Source organism: Malaclemys terrapin, chromosome 3, assembly GCF_027887155.1.
Source record: "Malaclemys terrapin pileata isolate rMalTer1 chromosome 3, rMalTer1.hap1, whole genome shotgun sequence".
NCBI lineage: Eukaryota > Metazoa > Chordata > Testudines > Emydidae > Malaclemys > Malaclemys terrapin.
Window position 1 is genome coordinate 43,575,231 of NC_071507.1, and position 14,825 is coordinate 43,590,055.

At 40.4% G+C, this 14,825-nt stretch overlaps 1 protein-coding gene across 4 annotated transcripts in view; it reads right to left on the minus strand.

Moving 5' to 3' along the window:
- LPGAT1 (lysophosphatidylglycerol acyltransferase 1) overlaps positions 1 to 14,825 on the minus strand; it is a 189,939-nt gene that overhangs the window by 114,960 nt on the left and 60,154 nt on the right. For all 4 annotated transcript variants that reach the window (XM_054021695.1, XM_054021693.1, XM_054021694.1 and 1 more), the window contains 2 exons: positions 7,783 to 7,878; positions 283 to 556 (listed from right to left, as the gene is read on the minus strand). In XM_054021695.1, the coding sequence (XP_053877670.1) occupies positions 283 to 556; positions 7,783 to 7,878 (370 nt within the window). The remainder of the gene's footprint in view (positions 1 to 282; positions 557 to 7,782; positions 7,879 to 14,825) is intronic.

Below are 14,825 nucleotides of genomic sequence, written 5' to 3' on the forward strand. Positions count from 1 at the left end.
TAGAACAGAAAGTTTGAGAATACAGCCAAAAATATCTTTCAAGTTCCAGAAATAAAGGACTGAAACGAAAGTGCAAATACTAAGAAATTTTAAAAAATATTATGGTCAACCAATGCTTACAATGATTAGAATTTCAGCAAATTTTGAACAAGATTTCACACATTCAGGTAGTGATCTGGCTGGAAAAGACCTCTAACTCAAAGCATCATGAAGTTTTAATTAATAACTATGTATTCACATTGAACATTAGCTATTTGGAGATTTCATAACAACAATTCCTACCTGCTACCATCGCATCTCCACCTGCGGGGATTCCATTTTCTTGCTGAGCTACAAGTGATTTCAGAATAACTTGTGTTGCTCCCAGTCTTGGCAGGGTGACATATGTAAGAAATGGCAAATTGTTTTTCTTAGCAAATGCCTGGCTTGTTTCCCTCCTTTTTCTAAGAAAGCCGCCCTCTGGAAACAGTACAATCCATTTCCGGTCACGGCTCCTGTAATGTTTGTCTAGATGCTCCTTTAGGAGCACAAGCTGCTGGTCACGGTGAGCTTTTCCCTGGGAGGGTGAGAATAGAGAAAGATTAGTGATATTTTAAAATAGTCTTAAAATCTAAGCAGATTTTAAAAAAAATTCTAAAAACTTATCAATTAAAATGTTTAAACTCTGTCTTTTCTGAGAGTACTACATAATAAACTTTCAATGCCAACATAAATACTATTTTCCCCAAAGGCAGCCACTGATGGTCAACTCAATGCCACCCTCATAAGGAATGAAGAGAGGTTTACAAGAGTGAGAGTAAAACTACCATTCTGATCAGTTCTCTTTTTTTTTTTTTTTTTTTTTTTTTTTTTTTTAAGTGTAATCTTTAAAGTGCAGTTATACTGTCAAAAAGGGATTCCATATAACATAATAAATATGGAACCCCAGAACATTATCTGTTAATGGTCCTCTGATCAAATTTGCCCAAGTTTACATGTTTTAAAAAAAAAAAAAAAAAGTTTTTATTGCCACTGCAAACTCAACCTGGAATCCAAGAGTCAAGATGGTTCACACACCACCACTCATAATAAAGTGGATGCAAGACAAAACTCTGTCCTCACTGCATTCACCCTTGCGCAATACCATTATTTTCAATACAAAGCGGTGGGACAAGTTCTTCAGTACTGCTCTCTTTTCTTCAGTAGGGTTACAAAGGTTTATCTGAGACTAGAATTTAATTCTGTTGATAGCATACAAGCCAATCACAGAACTCTTCCCATTCTCCCATAGATGTGCTCCCTGAACGTATTGCTTATTTGTTTGCTAAAGCTAGCAGTTATGACAATCAATACACCAGGGAAAGATCTTCTCTGTAAGAAGATAATCTTTTCACCCCTCAGCTCACAGAGAGAACTGCACTGTAAAATGAGGGCATTTCTCCCCTTGGTCATGGTTTTAAAGAGTAGGTTTACATTATGTATAAATGTACCAGCATTCAGCATTTATAAAGTAGGTTTTTGATAAAGAAATAAGATAAAAACTAAAGGTATTCATTTTAAATAAAGTAAAAGTTCACCAAGAAAAAAAAAAAGTTCCTTTCTTAAAAAGAATCATCATAAGTAATTTGAAATTAATTTATATAATATAAAATACGGCGATTATATGAGAAATTTCAATTAGGAGGAATTCCCTGAAAACATTCAGGCCAGCAAGCATAAACATTCATATTATTGTTTCTGAACACAACTGCTACTAGACGAGAGAGAGGAGCCACGAGCTACATTTTGGCATTCTATAGAGGTAGGCAGCTACTGGCACAGATTCATTTTTTGGTGTGTGATTCTGAAATTATGTTTTGTTATCTGTTTTATTTACAAGACAAGAGTCTGATTTGTATAGAGCTCTAAATAAATTCCTTGCCAACCTTTGCAGCTACCTAAACGAGTCATTCCTTTTGTACCAAAAAAAGACTACACCATTAACAAAGCATTACTCAGGACAACAAGATATTAGAAGAGTGAAAAGTTGGCACCAAGGTAGCTAGTCTGGGGACTCTCGTAGTTATTAAACCTGAAGTGGCAAGTAAAAAATGACTGTGCTTCTGCCCTTTACTACTACTTTTTGATATATTAATACTGTCTCAAAGTGCCCTTTAAAAAAAATTAGATTAGATTTTTTTTAAGATATAAAATATCAAATCCTGACTTCCTCTTCTTGAGTAGAAGAGTGGGGAAGTAAAGTAACGATAGAAATCTGGGGCCAAATCTTACAAACCCTCACTCGTTAAGGGCCCCCTTGAATCATATGATTCCTTCATGTGAATGAGGACTTGTAGGTTTGGGCTCTTCAGCTGCAATTCTCTCAATCCTGAACTGATTTAAGAGGTCACGATGAGCAGGTTCTCTGGGCCAGATTTTCAGCTGGTGTAAAATGGCATAGCTTAATTGAAGTCAATGGACCTAATCATTTTACACTGCTGAGAATTTGGCCCTATATCTCAGCTATACCAGAACCCAAGGATACAATCATATCCTGGCTTAGAGCAACAGAGGGTCCTGTGGCACCTTTGAGACTAACAGAAGTACTGGGAGCATAAGCTTTCGTGGGTAAGAACCTCACTTCTTCAGATGCATCTGAAGAAGTGAGGTTCTTACCCACGAAAGCTTATGCTCCCAATACTTCTGTTAGTCTCAAAGGTGCCACAGGACCCTCTGTTGCTTTTTACAGATTCAGACTAACACGGCTACCCCTCTGATACTTGATATCCTGGCTTGTACATCGTTGCTTAAATACACTAAATACACACACAATACATTTACACAATGCATATTTAAATACCAATGATAAAATAATTATGAATGATATGCTCAATATAAAAATTAGTTAGTAATTTTAAAATTACAGGGGTAACAAATCATGAAGAAAAGGTAGTTTCTACAAAGTTAATGCTGAAGACTGGTCTTCTGCTAAAAACTCAATTTCCTCCCTGCCCCTTCAAATTCAAAAGCAATCCATCCTAATCTTCATAGATGAACATATGCCAAGGTAGAATTATTTTGAGAAGCCTGAGGCAAATCTGGTAAGACATCTGAGAGATATGGAAGTCCAAGAACTGAACTATTCTCACTAGGGATATTTTCCTAATGCTACATTGACTTGTGACAACTCAAAGATGGCTTTACCTAGAAACTCCACTGTACTGATGCCTTTCACTGTTTTTTAGGGGGTTGTTTTTATTTTGTTATTGGGGTGGGGGGATTTTGTATGATTGAAGTCTGACCATGTATATCATTAATATTGCCAATGTTAGACAACTGCAACAAATTTTGTACAAATTATATCATGTAAGGTTAGGGTTACCAGATGTCCCGATTTTATAGGGACAGTCCAGATTTTTGGGTCTTTTTCTTATATAGGCTCCTATTACTCCTCAACCCCTGTCCTGATTTTTCACATTTGCTGTCTGGTCACCCTATGTAAGGTGTCAATGGAAAAGTTATTTGCTAAATAAAATTATCCTGTTTATATGCATATATCATTTTTGTATCTGAAGTTATGAATATTGGCTATATTATATATCTGTATCCCAAATGTGTTTGTTCCTGGGGTAACACCCACCACGTACACTGAAGCCAGACTGCTGTGTGTTCATGGCCCATTAAAGGCAATTAATTCTCACAATGGGGCCATAAAAGAAACATTCCACCCAGAGGGGTCTTCCTGCAGACGCCTTAGCCTCCAAGTGGCCAAGGCTGGTCCCTGTGAGTCAGCAAGCCATGTAAGGGCATGTGACCCTGGACTTCATCTTGTGCCTGTACTTTTCCTGGGCTGTGCATTTTGTTTGGGACAGTAAAATTCCATCCACATGGCAGAGAGTACAAAAAAAAACCCTTGAATCATCTCCATGCTGCCTCTTTCCTGCTCTGATTCTCTGGCCTGTGGATTTACAACTGAAAGGAACATATTGATTATGGACTGAGGACCTTCCAATCTTTTGGAAGTTACCAGAGACTTTACAAGCCAGCAATTTGTTCCATCACTGCTACAAACCTGAGATAAGAAATTTGCAATAATTGTATGTACATGATTAACCATTTTAATTGTCTTCCTCTTTTCCCTTATAAATTAACCTTTATCTTTTACTTACCAAAGGATTGGCAACAGTGTATTTATTGGGTAAGATCTGAGTTATATATTGACCTGGCTATGTGGCTGATCTCTTGAAATCGGAAGAAACTTTTGTTTGATAAAATTGGTTTTCAAAGTCTAGCGTTTGGGTGGTGAAATAATGCATAGGCGCCAACTTCCCCTCTGCCCAGTGGATGTTCGACCCCCACCCCCACCCCTGGCCCTGCCTCTTCCCGCACCTGCACCGCCCTCGCCTTGTCCCCATTCCACCCCCTTCCCCAAAGTCCCCGCCCCACCTCCTCCTCTGAGTGCACCATGTCCCCGCTCCTCCCCCTCCCTCCCAGAAAGTCCTGAGAGCCACCAAACAGCTGTTAGGTAGCGGGGGGGCAGGAAGCACTGGGAGGGAGGGAGAGGGAGAAGCGGGGACTGTGACGTTGTGCAGTCTATATGGTTTTATAAAAACTTGATAATAAGTCAATATAATGTAACTGGGATAGTTTTAGAGAAAATACGGTAATAAGTGAATGTAAGTAACTGGGATATGCTTCATGCAAAAGGTCTCTTGTAAGGTATCATTACAAAGTTTATAATCTACTGAGTATGATCATCTGATTTGTATAAATGTACCACTCTTGTATCTAAAACTAGAAATATAAAATGTAACTCTGAGGGCCTATTGTAATTTTGTAAAGCGTGAACCAATAATGATGGTTTGGAATCTTGATGACTCCTATTGTCTGCAGATGGCTGTAGTTACCTGTGAGTCTTCCTGTATATGTGTGTGCTGGCAAGTGAGTAATGAAGTCTTGCAGTGACATGTGATCATGTCACCTGAACTGGAATCCATCTTTAACCTGGTGCTTTTCCAGTGAGGGGGGGTGGAAAACCAGAGAGACAAAGAGTTCCCGCCTTATGCAAAAGATATATAAAGGGGGGAAGAGAACAGAGAGAGAGAGGAGCCATCATGAAGAATCCCCTAGCTACCACCTGAGCTGCAACAAGAGCTGTACCAGGGGAAAGGATTGTGCCCAGGCCTGGAAGATGTCCAGTCTGAGAAAAACTTACTGAAGCATCTCTGAGGGTGAGATTATCTGTATTTAGTTTGATTAGGCATAGATTTGCGCATTTTATTTTATTTTGCTTGGTGACTTACTTTGTTCTGTCTGTTACTACTTTGAACCACTTAAATCCTACTGTCTGTATTTAATAAAATCACTTTCTATTTAGTAATTTACTCAGAGTATGTATTAATACCTGGGGGAGCAAACAACTGTGCATATCTCTCTATCAGTGTTATAGAGGGCGAACAATTTATGAGTTTGCCCTGCATAAGCTTTATGCAGGGTAAAACGGATTTATCTGGGTTTAAACCCCATTGGGAGTTGGGCATCTGAGTGCTAAAGACAAGCACGCTACTGCGAGCTGTTTTCAGGTAAACTTGCAGCTTTGGGACAAGTGATTCAGACCCTGGGTCTGTGTCTGGAGCCAAACAGGAGTGTCTGGCTCAGCAAGACAGGGTGCTGGAGTCCTGAGCTGGCAGGGAAAACAGGAGCAGGGGTAGTCTTTGCACATCGGGTGGCAACTCCCAAGGGGGTTTCTGTGATCCAACCCGTCACAGGGACGCAGCAGGCTTGGGGGGGGGAGAGAGAAGGAGGCGAGGAGGGGGAAGTTTGGCTGCCGGTGGGTGCAGAGCACCCGCTAATTTTTCCCCATGGGAATGTAAAGGGTGGGTCACATGGTTGGTTACCTGAGGCCAGGGCAGTAGAGTTTGAACTGATGACCAGAGTGGCTAGAACAGGCATTGTGGGATACTGCCGAATAATTCTGGAGGCCATTCACAGCGCATTAGGCGGCCACACTGGTGCCGCAGCGCTGCAGCAGCAGTGCAATACTCGCTATTCCTCTCGGGAACGTGGAGTACATGCAGTGCTGCAAATGCCTTGCCAGTGTGGATGGGGAGTGAGTTACAGCGCTGTAACTCGCAAGTGTAGCCAAGGCCTAAGCTTAGGCAGTTGCTTTAGGATCTGCATTCTTCCAACTGGTGACTAGTAGTTCTATAGCACAAGCAATAGTCTTGATCTTTTGTGCAGGGAGAGCAGGGGAGTAACAAAAACCCATTGTGTCATAGTTCCTTGAGGGCACCATGTATCTTGCGATCCCGGGAGGGGGAAGTTAGAAAATGAAGTTTACACTAGCAGACAGTCATTAGGTGAAAAAAAGAGCACTAGCCACCCCCTTTGGCAAAAAAGCAAATATTCTCTAGTTACTTCAAGTAAACCTGTTCATGAGAGGGAGGGAGGGAGTTCATTTTTATTATTATGATGCCATGATCAAGGCTCCAAGAAGATTATAGGGGGTTTTGTAGCTACTTTTGCAATGAAGAATATTGCATGCCAGTGATGTATATGCCCATCAGAAAAACAATTACAAAAGAAAAACATGCAATTCTCTTTCACTGTTAGTACTCAGATTCCAGATAGCATAAATCTCTGATTAATGAAAATTTGAGGTCTGCAGTACCATAACCTTTTATAGAGGGCAAACATTGCTTTTGCAGCTTAATAATCTTTTAAGTTAAGTTCAAATACACATTGGTTACATTAGGTAGATGGAAGGGCAACAAAAACACATCCAAAATATCCTAAAATGTATATCCTATTAACAAATCTGCAGTTGCCCTCTAGCATACATAACTCAGTATTTATCTTGTATGTGTGCTAAATGTAAGTAAATACAAGAAATAGACAAAGCGATCAATATTTTAAAACATGTCAGGTTCCATTCTTCTCTCAGATGCACAATGAGCACCATCATATAACTAAAGGTCATCCACAAAGCACTATAGGCCCACCACGTGAGGTTGTTATTTTATAATGTAATAGTGCCTGTAATTTGCTAGGCACCCCTCTAATCTCCTAACTGAAAATCTGGCCTGAAATTTATATTTTTTCAAACAGATCTTCAGTCACTCCATTTTAAATACAGATTAGCCTCTTTCATTAAAAAGTTACAAGATCCCAGTTAACCTACACCTGCCCGCCCCCTCCCTAACCCAGACAAATAAAAATTAAGGGGGGAGGGGGGGGGAGAAATGCATTTTCTGAATGTCATACTTTGCATAACCGGTATCAGATCATTGAAACCTTTTTTACATTTTCTTATTCTTGGAGGATGGTTTGCTCTGCATTTAACAAAGGAAGAAGTAATACAGAAAATCTCAGTAATCATTTATCTGTCAATTTTGGGGATAATATAGCCAACAAACAAGAATCACTGATGTTTACACATTATCAGTATTGCAGACCTGATTCCGCACTATATTATTCTACATTTACGGCAATGTACCTCTGTCAGATTGTAAACTCTGAAGCAAAGACTGTCATTTATTGTATGATTGTACTGTGGCCTAGCACAATGGGACACCTACCTGGTTGAGGCCTCTATCATCATATAAATGTTAAATAATACAATTACTAAAAACAAATTAAAATAATTTATATTAGATCTATCTTTAGCAAGTACATTTCAGTACAAGGATTTCACCTTGTAATCCTCACTACAGAATTTACACAGATAAATTCTGGCAGACCACATTGAAATTTAGAAAACTTAACAGAAAACAGAGCATTGACTATAAGGATAAATCAAGGCTCTATCACACATCTATTGTTTACCTGTCTTATAAAGAAGTCTCCGTGGATTAGCGATACAATCCCGAAGTTTGTATACTTAAAAATATGATCCATCAGCCACATCATCTGACGGACAACCTGAAAAAGTTGAGAAAAGGACTTGTCAGTATATACTACATGCAAAGAAGAAGACATTAGAGGTATCATCTTTTCAAAAACCAACAAACCCACCCACAAGTTAATGCATAAATAACGGCATTAGCTCTTCAAAAGTGAAAAGTGGCTCAGGTGCCATTTTGTTTTCTAGGAAGGGGCCTAATATGACCGCTCTCCTTAGAATCAGCGTACAATTTTACTTTGCTACTCACATGGTGTAACTTCACACAGGCACACTGTATGCCCCTTTGACACTATACACTGGGGAAGCACCCTGTAATCCCCATATTCATCGCTTATATATAACTGATATTTCACATGAAGCATGCCATATGAGGTATCAAGGAAAAGGTTATGATCTGCTGAAAGCCATTGTTCTATCTAAATATGTGCATCATTCATGCATATAAAATTATAAGAATTGTGTTGTATGGTTTTCACTAAAATATGCTGTGGGTTTGGGAAGTGCACAGATGCTAGCTCTCCAGAGACAACGACAAGGGAGGTAACCAACACCCAGATGGGTGCTGAATGGACATCACTAGCCACTGTCTAGCGGAGGAGTTACAATACAATGACTCACTCACAGGAGACATACAGGGAGTATTGCTTCACCTTGTGACTCAGCAATGCCCACCAGACATGCCTGGACTTGTGTTCTCCAAGCACACGGACTAAGGGTATAAAACAGTACACAGTGGCCACATGCTTGGCCTTTCTCCTTCCCCCACCTATGCTGCAAGCAACAAGGGCACTGAGAAGACTGAAGACTCCAACAGAGGAGACTGGCCCAGGTTTCAAGGGTGAAACCTGTGTACTATGAACTGCAATATCGAGTGGGGTGAGAAAAACTGCTTAATCTAGATGTTGCCCAGTCTAATAGGGTTGAGAGTCTAGCCTGCATGCATATATTTTATATTGGTAATCACTGACTTTTTGACTCTCTTTTGTAATTAATAAACTTGTTTTACTGTTATCTTTACCAGTGAGTTTGCCTGAAGAGCTTGGTAAATCTGCTCAAGTTTGCAAAGGCTGATAAATATCCACTTTCCATTGATTAAGTGATGAACCAATTAATAAACTTGCATTTCTTAATAAAGGGTCTTGAGCAGTGGAAGATGGTATATTCCTGAAGTACAAGGCTAAGAGCTGGGGGAGGGGGGATTTGCCTTACTCTGTGTGATTCATGAGTGGCTCTGGGAGCATTCATGGAATCTAGCTTGGTGTGGGGCTCCACATGCGGGTGTGCTGAGTGATAACAGCACCTGTTTGTCACTAGCAAAGCACTGTGAGACACAACCCAAAATAGTGAGTTAAGGGGACATAGCGGTCCCACAGTCCCAGGCTGCACCCCGGGGATCCCATCAGAGCCTCCTTCTGACATGCCACCCCCATTTTAATCAGACAGCTTCATCCACAAACTGTATTCAGTTTAAATTTTAGAGAAATTATCTATTTGATTTTAAATCTTCAGCAACTTTGTCTCCCCCATAAAAAAAAAAAAAAAAAACAACCACCACTTGCATTTTATTTTTTATGTTAAACTTTTAAAAACAGTTATTTGACATAAAATAGTCTATCTCCAGGTGAAGAACAATTACCTACCTGTAAATGTGGTTCTTCAAGATGTTGTTATCCATGTGGATCCCACTTTAGATGTGGATACATCCATGTCCATGAGATCAAAGCTTTTGAACAGCAGTGTCAGTTGAGCCACACCTGTACCACCGTATGCCCTGTGCCCTCCCCCCAAGGACATAACAGGCAGAGCAGCCATAACCATCCCTTAGTTCCCTCACTAATTCAGAATCCCAGAGGAGGACGACTCTGAAAAAGCAGGGTAAAGTGAGGGTCATGGGATCCATATGGATGACAACACCCTCCCTCCCCCCCCCCCCCAAAAAACCACATTTACTATAAAAATTAAATACGTGTTCTTTCTTCAAGTGTGTGCGCATGGTAACTAGGTAACAAATAAGCAGTGTCCAGTCTGGAAGGGGAGACTTAAAAGTCCTGATTGACATTGACTAGATAGCAACTGTAACACAGCCCTATGAAATCTGACATCTGATATTGCAGCCAGGCCAAGAGCATAGTGTTGAACAATGTAAGGGAATTAACTCCACAGAGCTGCCCTGCAAATTTCAGATACAGCGATGTTCCTGAAGTGTGTAGAAAAGGCAGCCTGTGCTCTAGTGGAGTGAGCTTTAATATTTGGAGAAAGAGATGTAGCTGATGTATTCCAATCTGCTGTCATCTACTATGAAATAAATTTTATTCTTCTGTGGGAAGAAATGGCTTGACCCTTTGAAGCACCAGAGGTGGCAACCAAAAGATGGAGAGAGTGTCTGAAAGGCTTTAGTCAGTGATTTCCCTCCACCCCCCTGAATTTCCCCAACATCCCCCCCAGTTTTGTGAACTAGTTACATGCCAATTTAGTGACTGTCTGGAAATTTGACTTGAAATTGAAACATTAATACACACTTTAAAAGCATATACAGTATGATAAAATAAGTGTATCTGAAAAAGTATAATAGATTTGAAAAGTATGAACATAGACTAGCTTCCTTACACAGCTGTTGTTTTTTATGACAATGTCAGTGCATTCATTTCGGTGATGTTTGCCAACCTAATAATTTCAAATGATGATTTGTAAGCAAAGTCTAAATGAGCTCTTCCTGACAGCTAGTGATGAGCTGGGGCTGGAGGGAAAGGCTTCAGGACCAGATTGTATTTACATTCACACCTAATCTACCTAGGTATCCAGCAAACAGAGCTGTGTTGCCCAAGTGATAGATTATGGCTGGGCTGGGTTACAAATCACTTGAATGGGGGGGGGGGGGAGTGAGAGAGAGAGGGTGGTTAGGAGGGAATGAAATGTTGTTGTTATTGTATGAGTAAAGGGCAGTAGAACTGTACTTAGCCTGTGCTGATCGAGGGCATCAAGAGAGAGGGTGGGGACCTGTCCCTCTCCACTGTTTAAAGACAGAGCAGATTAGGCGCCATAGATAGTCTTTTGTTCTGTTAAGTGACCACTGAAGCTGAAATCACCGATAAATCAGGTCTAAGTGCTTAGTCCTGCTGTGGGGACAGTGTTTCTGTGGAAGAGACAGCCCAGACTGCACTAGCAGCGAGGTTCCCCCACTGAGAGCTCAGCTGAAATCACTGAGAGCTGGGTGGAACCTCAAGAGATCAACTTGCAGAGGTCACAGTGGCAGCAGCAGGTGACAGCGCAGGGCCATTGGCAACAGAGTGGTGGAGTGAACGGTGGCACAACAAACAGCAAAAAGAACAGGAGTACTTGTGGCACCTCAGAGACTAACGAATTTATTAGAGCATAAGCTTTCGTGGACTACAGCCCACTTCTTCGGATGCATACAGAGTGGAATAAATATTGAGGATATACACACACACACAGAGCATAAACAGGTGGGAGTTGTCTTACAAACATTGAATCTATCTCCCCTTGTAAGTATTCTCAGACTTCTTATCAAACTGTCTGTACTGGGCTAGCTTGATTATCACTTCAAAAGTTTTTTTTCTCTTACTTAATTGGCCTCTCAGAGTTGGTAAGACAACTCCCACCTGTTTATGCTGTGTGTGTGTGTGTGTGTGTGTGTGTGTGTGTGTGTGTGTGTGTGTGTGTGTGTGTGTCGTCCTCAATATTTATTCCACTCTGTATGCATCCGAAGAAGTGGGCTGTAGTCCACGAAAGCTTATGCGCTAATAAATTCGTTAGTCTCTGAGGTGCCACAAGTACTCCTGTTCTTTTTGCGGATACAGACTAACACGGCTGCTACTCTGAAACCTGTCAACAAACAGCAGTGGCCAGAGCGAACAGTGAGCAGCTGGAGGAATGAGCAAGATGCCTTTTTGCCCCCCACCTGGGAGGTGTACTCACGTGAAAGCACCTTTGAACTCTGAGTCTCCACTGTCCAAGCACAACACCGGTGAGTGGGGTGCAGTGGAGGGAAAAGTGAGGGGCACGTTGAATAAACATCTGTTTGTTGGACTATATTTTAGTGACTTTGCTCCAGAATGCTAGATTTGTGACTGGGAATGAAACTTATATAAATGTTTTCTAGTAGGCCAAGATTTTTAAAATGCATTATTTGCCACGGTTGTTATCTCACATCGTTGCCATCTTGAGAGGTCATTACGTTGGGGAGTTTCTGTACTAAACATTTTTATTATTATAATTAATTTTTACTTAAGAATGGTCATACTGGGTCAGACCAATGGTCCATATAGCCCAGTATCCTGTCTTCTGACAGTGGTCAAGGCCAGGTGCCACAGAGAGAATGAACAGCACAGGTAATCATCAAGTGATCCATCCCCTGTTGCCCATTCCCAGCTTCTGGCAAACAGGCTAGGGCCACTCAGAGCATGGTGTTGCATCCCTCCCCATCCTGGTGGACCTATTCTCCAGGAATTTATCTAGGTCTTTTTTTAATCCTGTTATAGTTTTGGTCTTCACAGCATCCCCTGGCAAAGAGTTCCACGGGTTGACTTTATGTTGTGTGAAGTAGTACTTCCTTTTGTTTAAAACCTGCTGCCTATTAATTTCATTGGGTGACTGCTAGTTCGTGTGTTATGTGAAGGATTAAATAGCATTTCCTTATTCACTTTCTTCACACCAGTCAAGATTTTATAGACCTCTATCATATCCCCCCTTAGTCTAAGCTGAAAATTCCCAGTCATTTTGATCTCTCCTCCTGTTTCATAACCCTAATCATTTTAGTTGCCCATCCCTGTACCTTTTCCAATTCCAATATACCTTTTTTGGGATGGGGTAACCAGATCTGCACACAGTATTCAAGGTGTGCACGTACCATGGATTTATATAGAGGCGATATGATATTGTCTGTCTTATTATCTATCCCTTTCTTAATGATTCCCAATATTCTGTTTGCTTTTTTGACTGCCGCTGCACATTGAGTGGATGTTTTCAGAGAACTATCCACAATCACTCCAAGATCTCTTTCTTGAGTGTTAACAGCTAATTCAGACTCCATCATTTTGTATGTATAGTTGGGATTGTGTTTTCCAATGTGCATTACTTTGCATTTATCAACATTGAATTTCATCTGCCATTTTGTTGCCCAGCCACCCAGTTTTCTGAGATCCCTTTGTAACTCTTTGCAGTCTGCCTGGGACTTGACTAGCTTGAATAGTTTTGTATCATCTGCAAATTTTGCCACCTCACTGTTTACCCATTTTTCCAGATCATTTATGAATATGTTGAACAGTAATGGTCCCAGTACCGACCCCTCAGGGATACCACTGTTTCTCTCTCTCCATTCTGAAAACTGACCATTTATTCCTACCCTTTGTTTCCCATCTTTTAACCAGTTACTGATCCATGAGAAGACTTCCCTCTTATCCCATGATGGCTTACTTTTCAAAAGTCAATTTAAATTAAATATATATATATATATATATATATATATATATATATATATATATATATATATATATATATATATATATATATATTTTATTTATATATTTTTAGAAATCTTGACCTGTTATGTGTTTTGGTGTAACTTGCATTATCCTTATGTTAAATTTGCATTATCCTAATCAAACATTTACTTTATTCATCTCTCTTTTCATTTTCACTTTGACCTGCAACATATAAAAGACAAAAAACCAATACAACAATTTTTCCACTCAAAGGCCTAAAAACTAACCAAGGTGAAGAACACATCAAGAACCAAGAATATATCAACGTCATCTGAAGGTTCAAGTGGTATATCTACATCTGACCAGCCCGAAGCACAAATACAGCTACCTACTGAAAGAACAGTGTCTCCAAAACCTAAAGGCAGTTTCCGATGTTTGTCGGTCAAAGTGTTCCCATTTATTGAAGTTACAAAAGATGGCTACTGGTGCACCTCTTGCAAAAAAGCTTATGAAGAAGGAAAGCTTCCCAATGCTATAACTGGTAAAGGTGGAGGAGCTTGGTTTGTCAAACTGATCAGCAAAGCCAATGCTCACAAACTACGTGAAAAGGGTGCAAAACACCAGGCCTCTGGAGTGCATCAATATGCAGAAGGCCTTATAAGCCCACTTTCAAAGCTAATTTTAGAAGTACTTAATGAGGCTGTTAAGAATGCTGGAGACACAACACAGTTCATGTGAACAAACATGGCTGTGGCATCCCACTTTCTATTTAAGCAAGAGATACCACACACTACGAACTGGAAGCCAATGTTAAGTGCATTGTCACTTGTTTGGAACCAGTATTCAACTTCAGGATGAACAAAACCAGCAAATGCTCACTATCTTTCTGCAAGAAACTCAACTGAGTGACTAGAAGCATGTGGTGCAACAGTGAGACTCAACAGTTGAAAAAGTGAAGAACTCTCGCGCCATATTCAAAAAATTTGCATACATGGCTGATGAATGCACCAATGCAAATGGGCATCAAGTCATTGTGTACGTTATCTTGATGTCAGGGGTAGGCCAGTAGATGGGTCTTCTATAACTTGAACATCTAGAAATGCATCGGCTGCATCTGTGACAACCCACATCTTAGAAGTTAAATGCTTGTCAATTGGACCTCAAACACATGGCTGCTTGTGCATTTGATGGAGCTGCAAACTTCTCTGGAAGACACGGTGGATGAAAGAAGTAGGAATTCATCTCTTGTTACTCCCAGTCACAACAGCTACAATTGAGCGTTCTTTTTCCATCATTGAATAGAATTTTGTGTTCTTAAAGAAGTCGCCTTCTGCCTGATCATGTAAATGAACTAATGGGCATATCAATTGAAGGAATGGAAGTACCAGACACATGAGAAGCCACCAAAGATGAACGCATTGCATTCAAGAAGTTCATTAACTGAGTTGTGCAAAATTCTAACAAGAAACCAAAAAGGATGTAGACATAGTGCTTCATAGAAGGCTTGAGTAGCCAACTTTAAT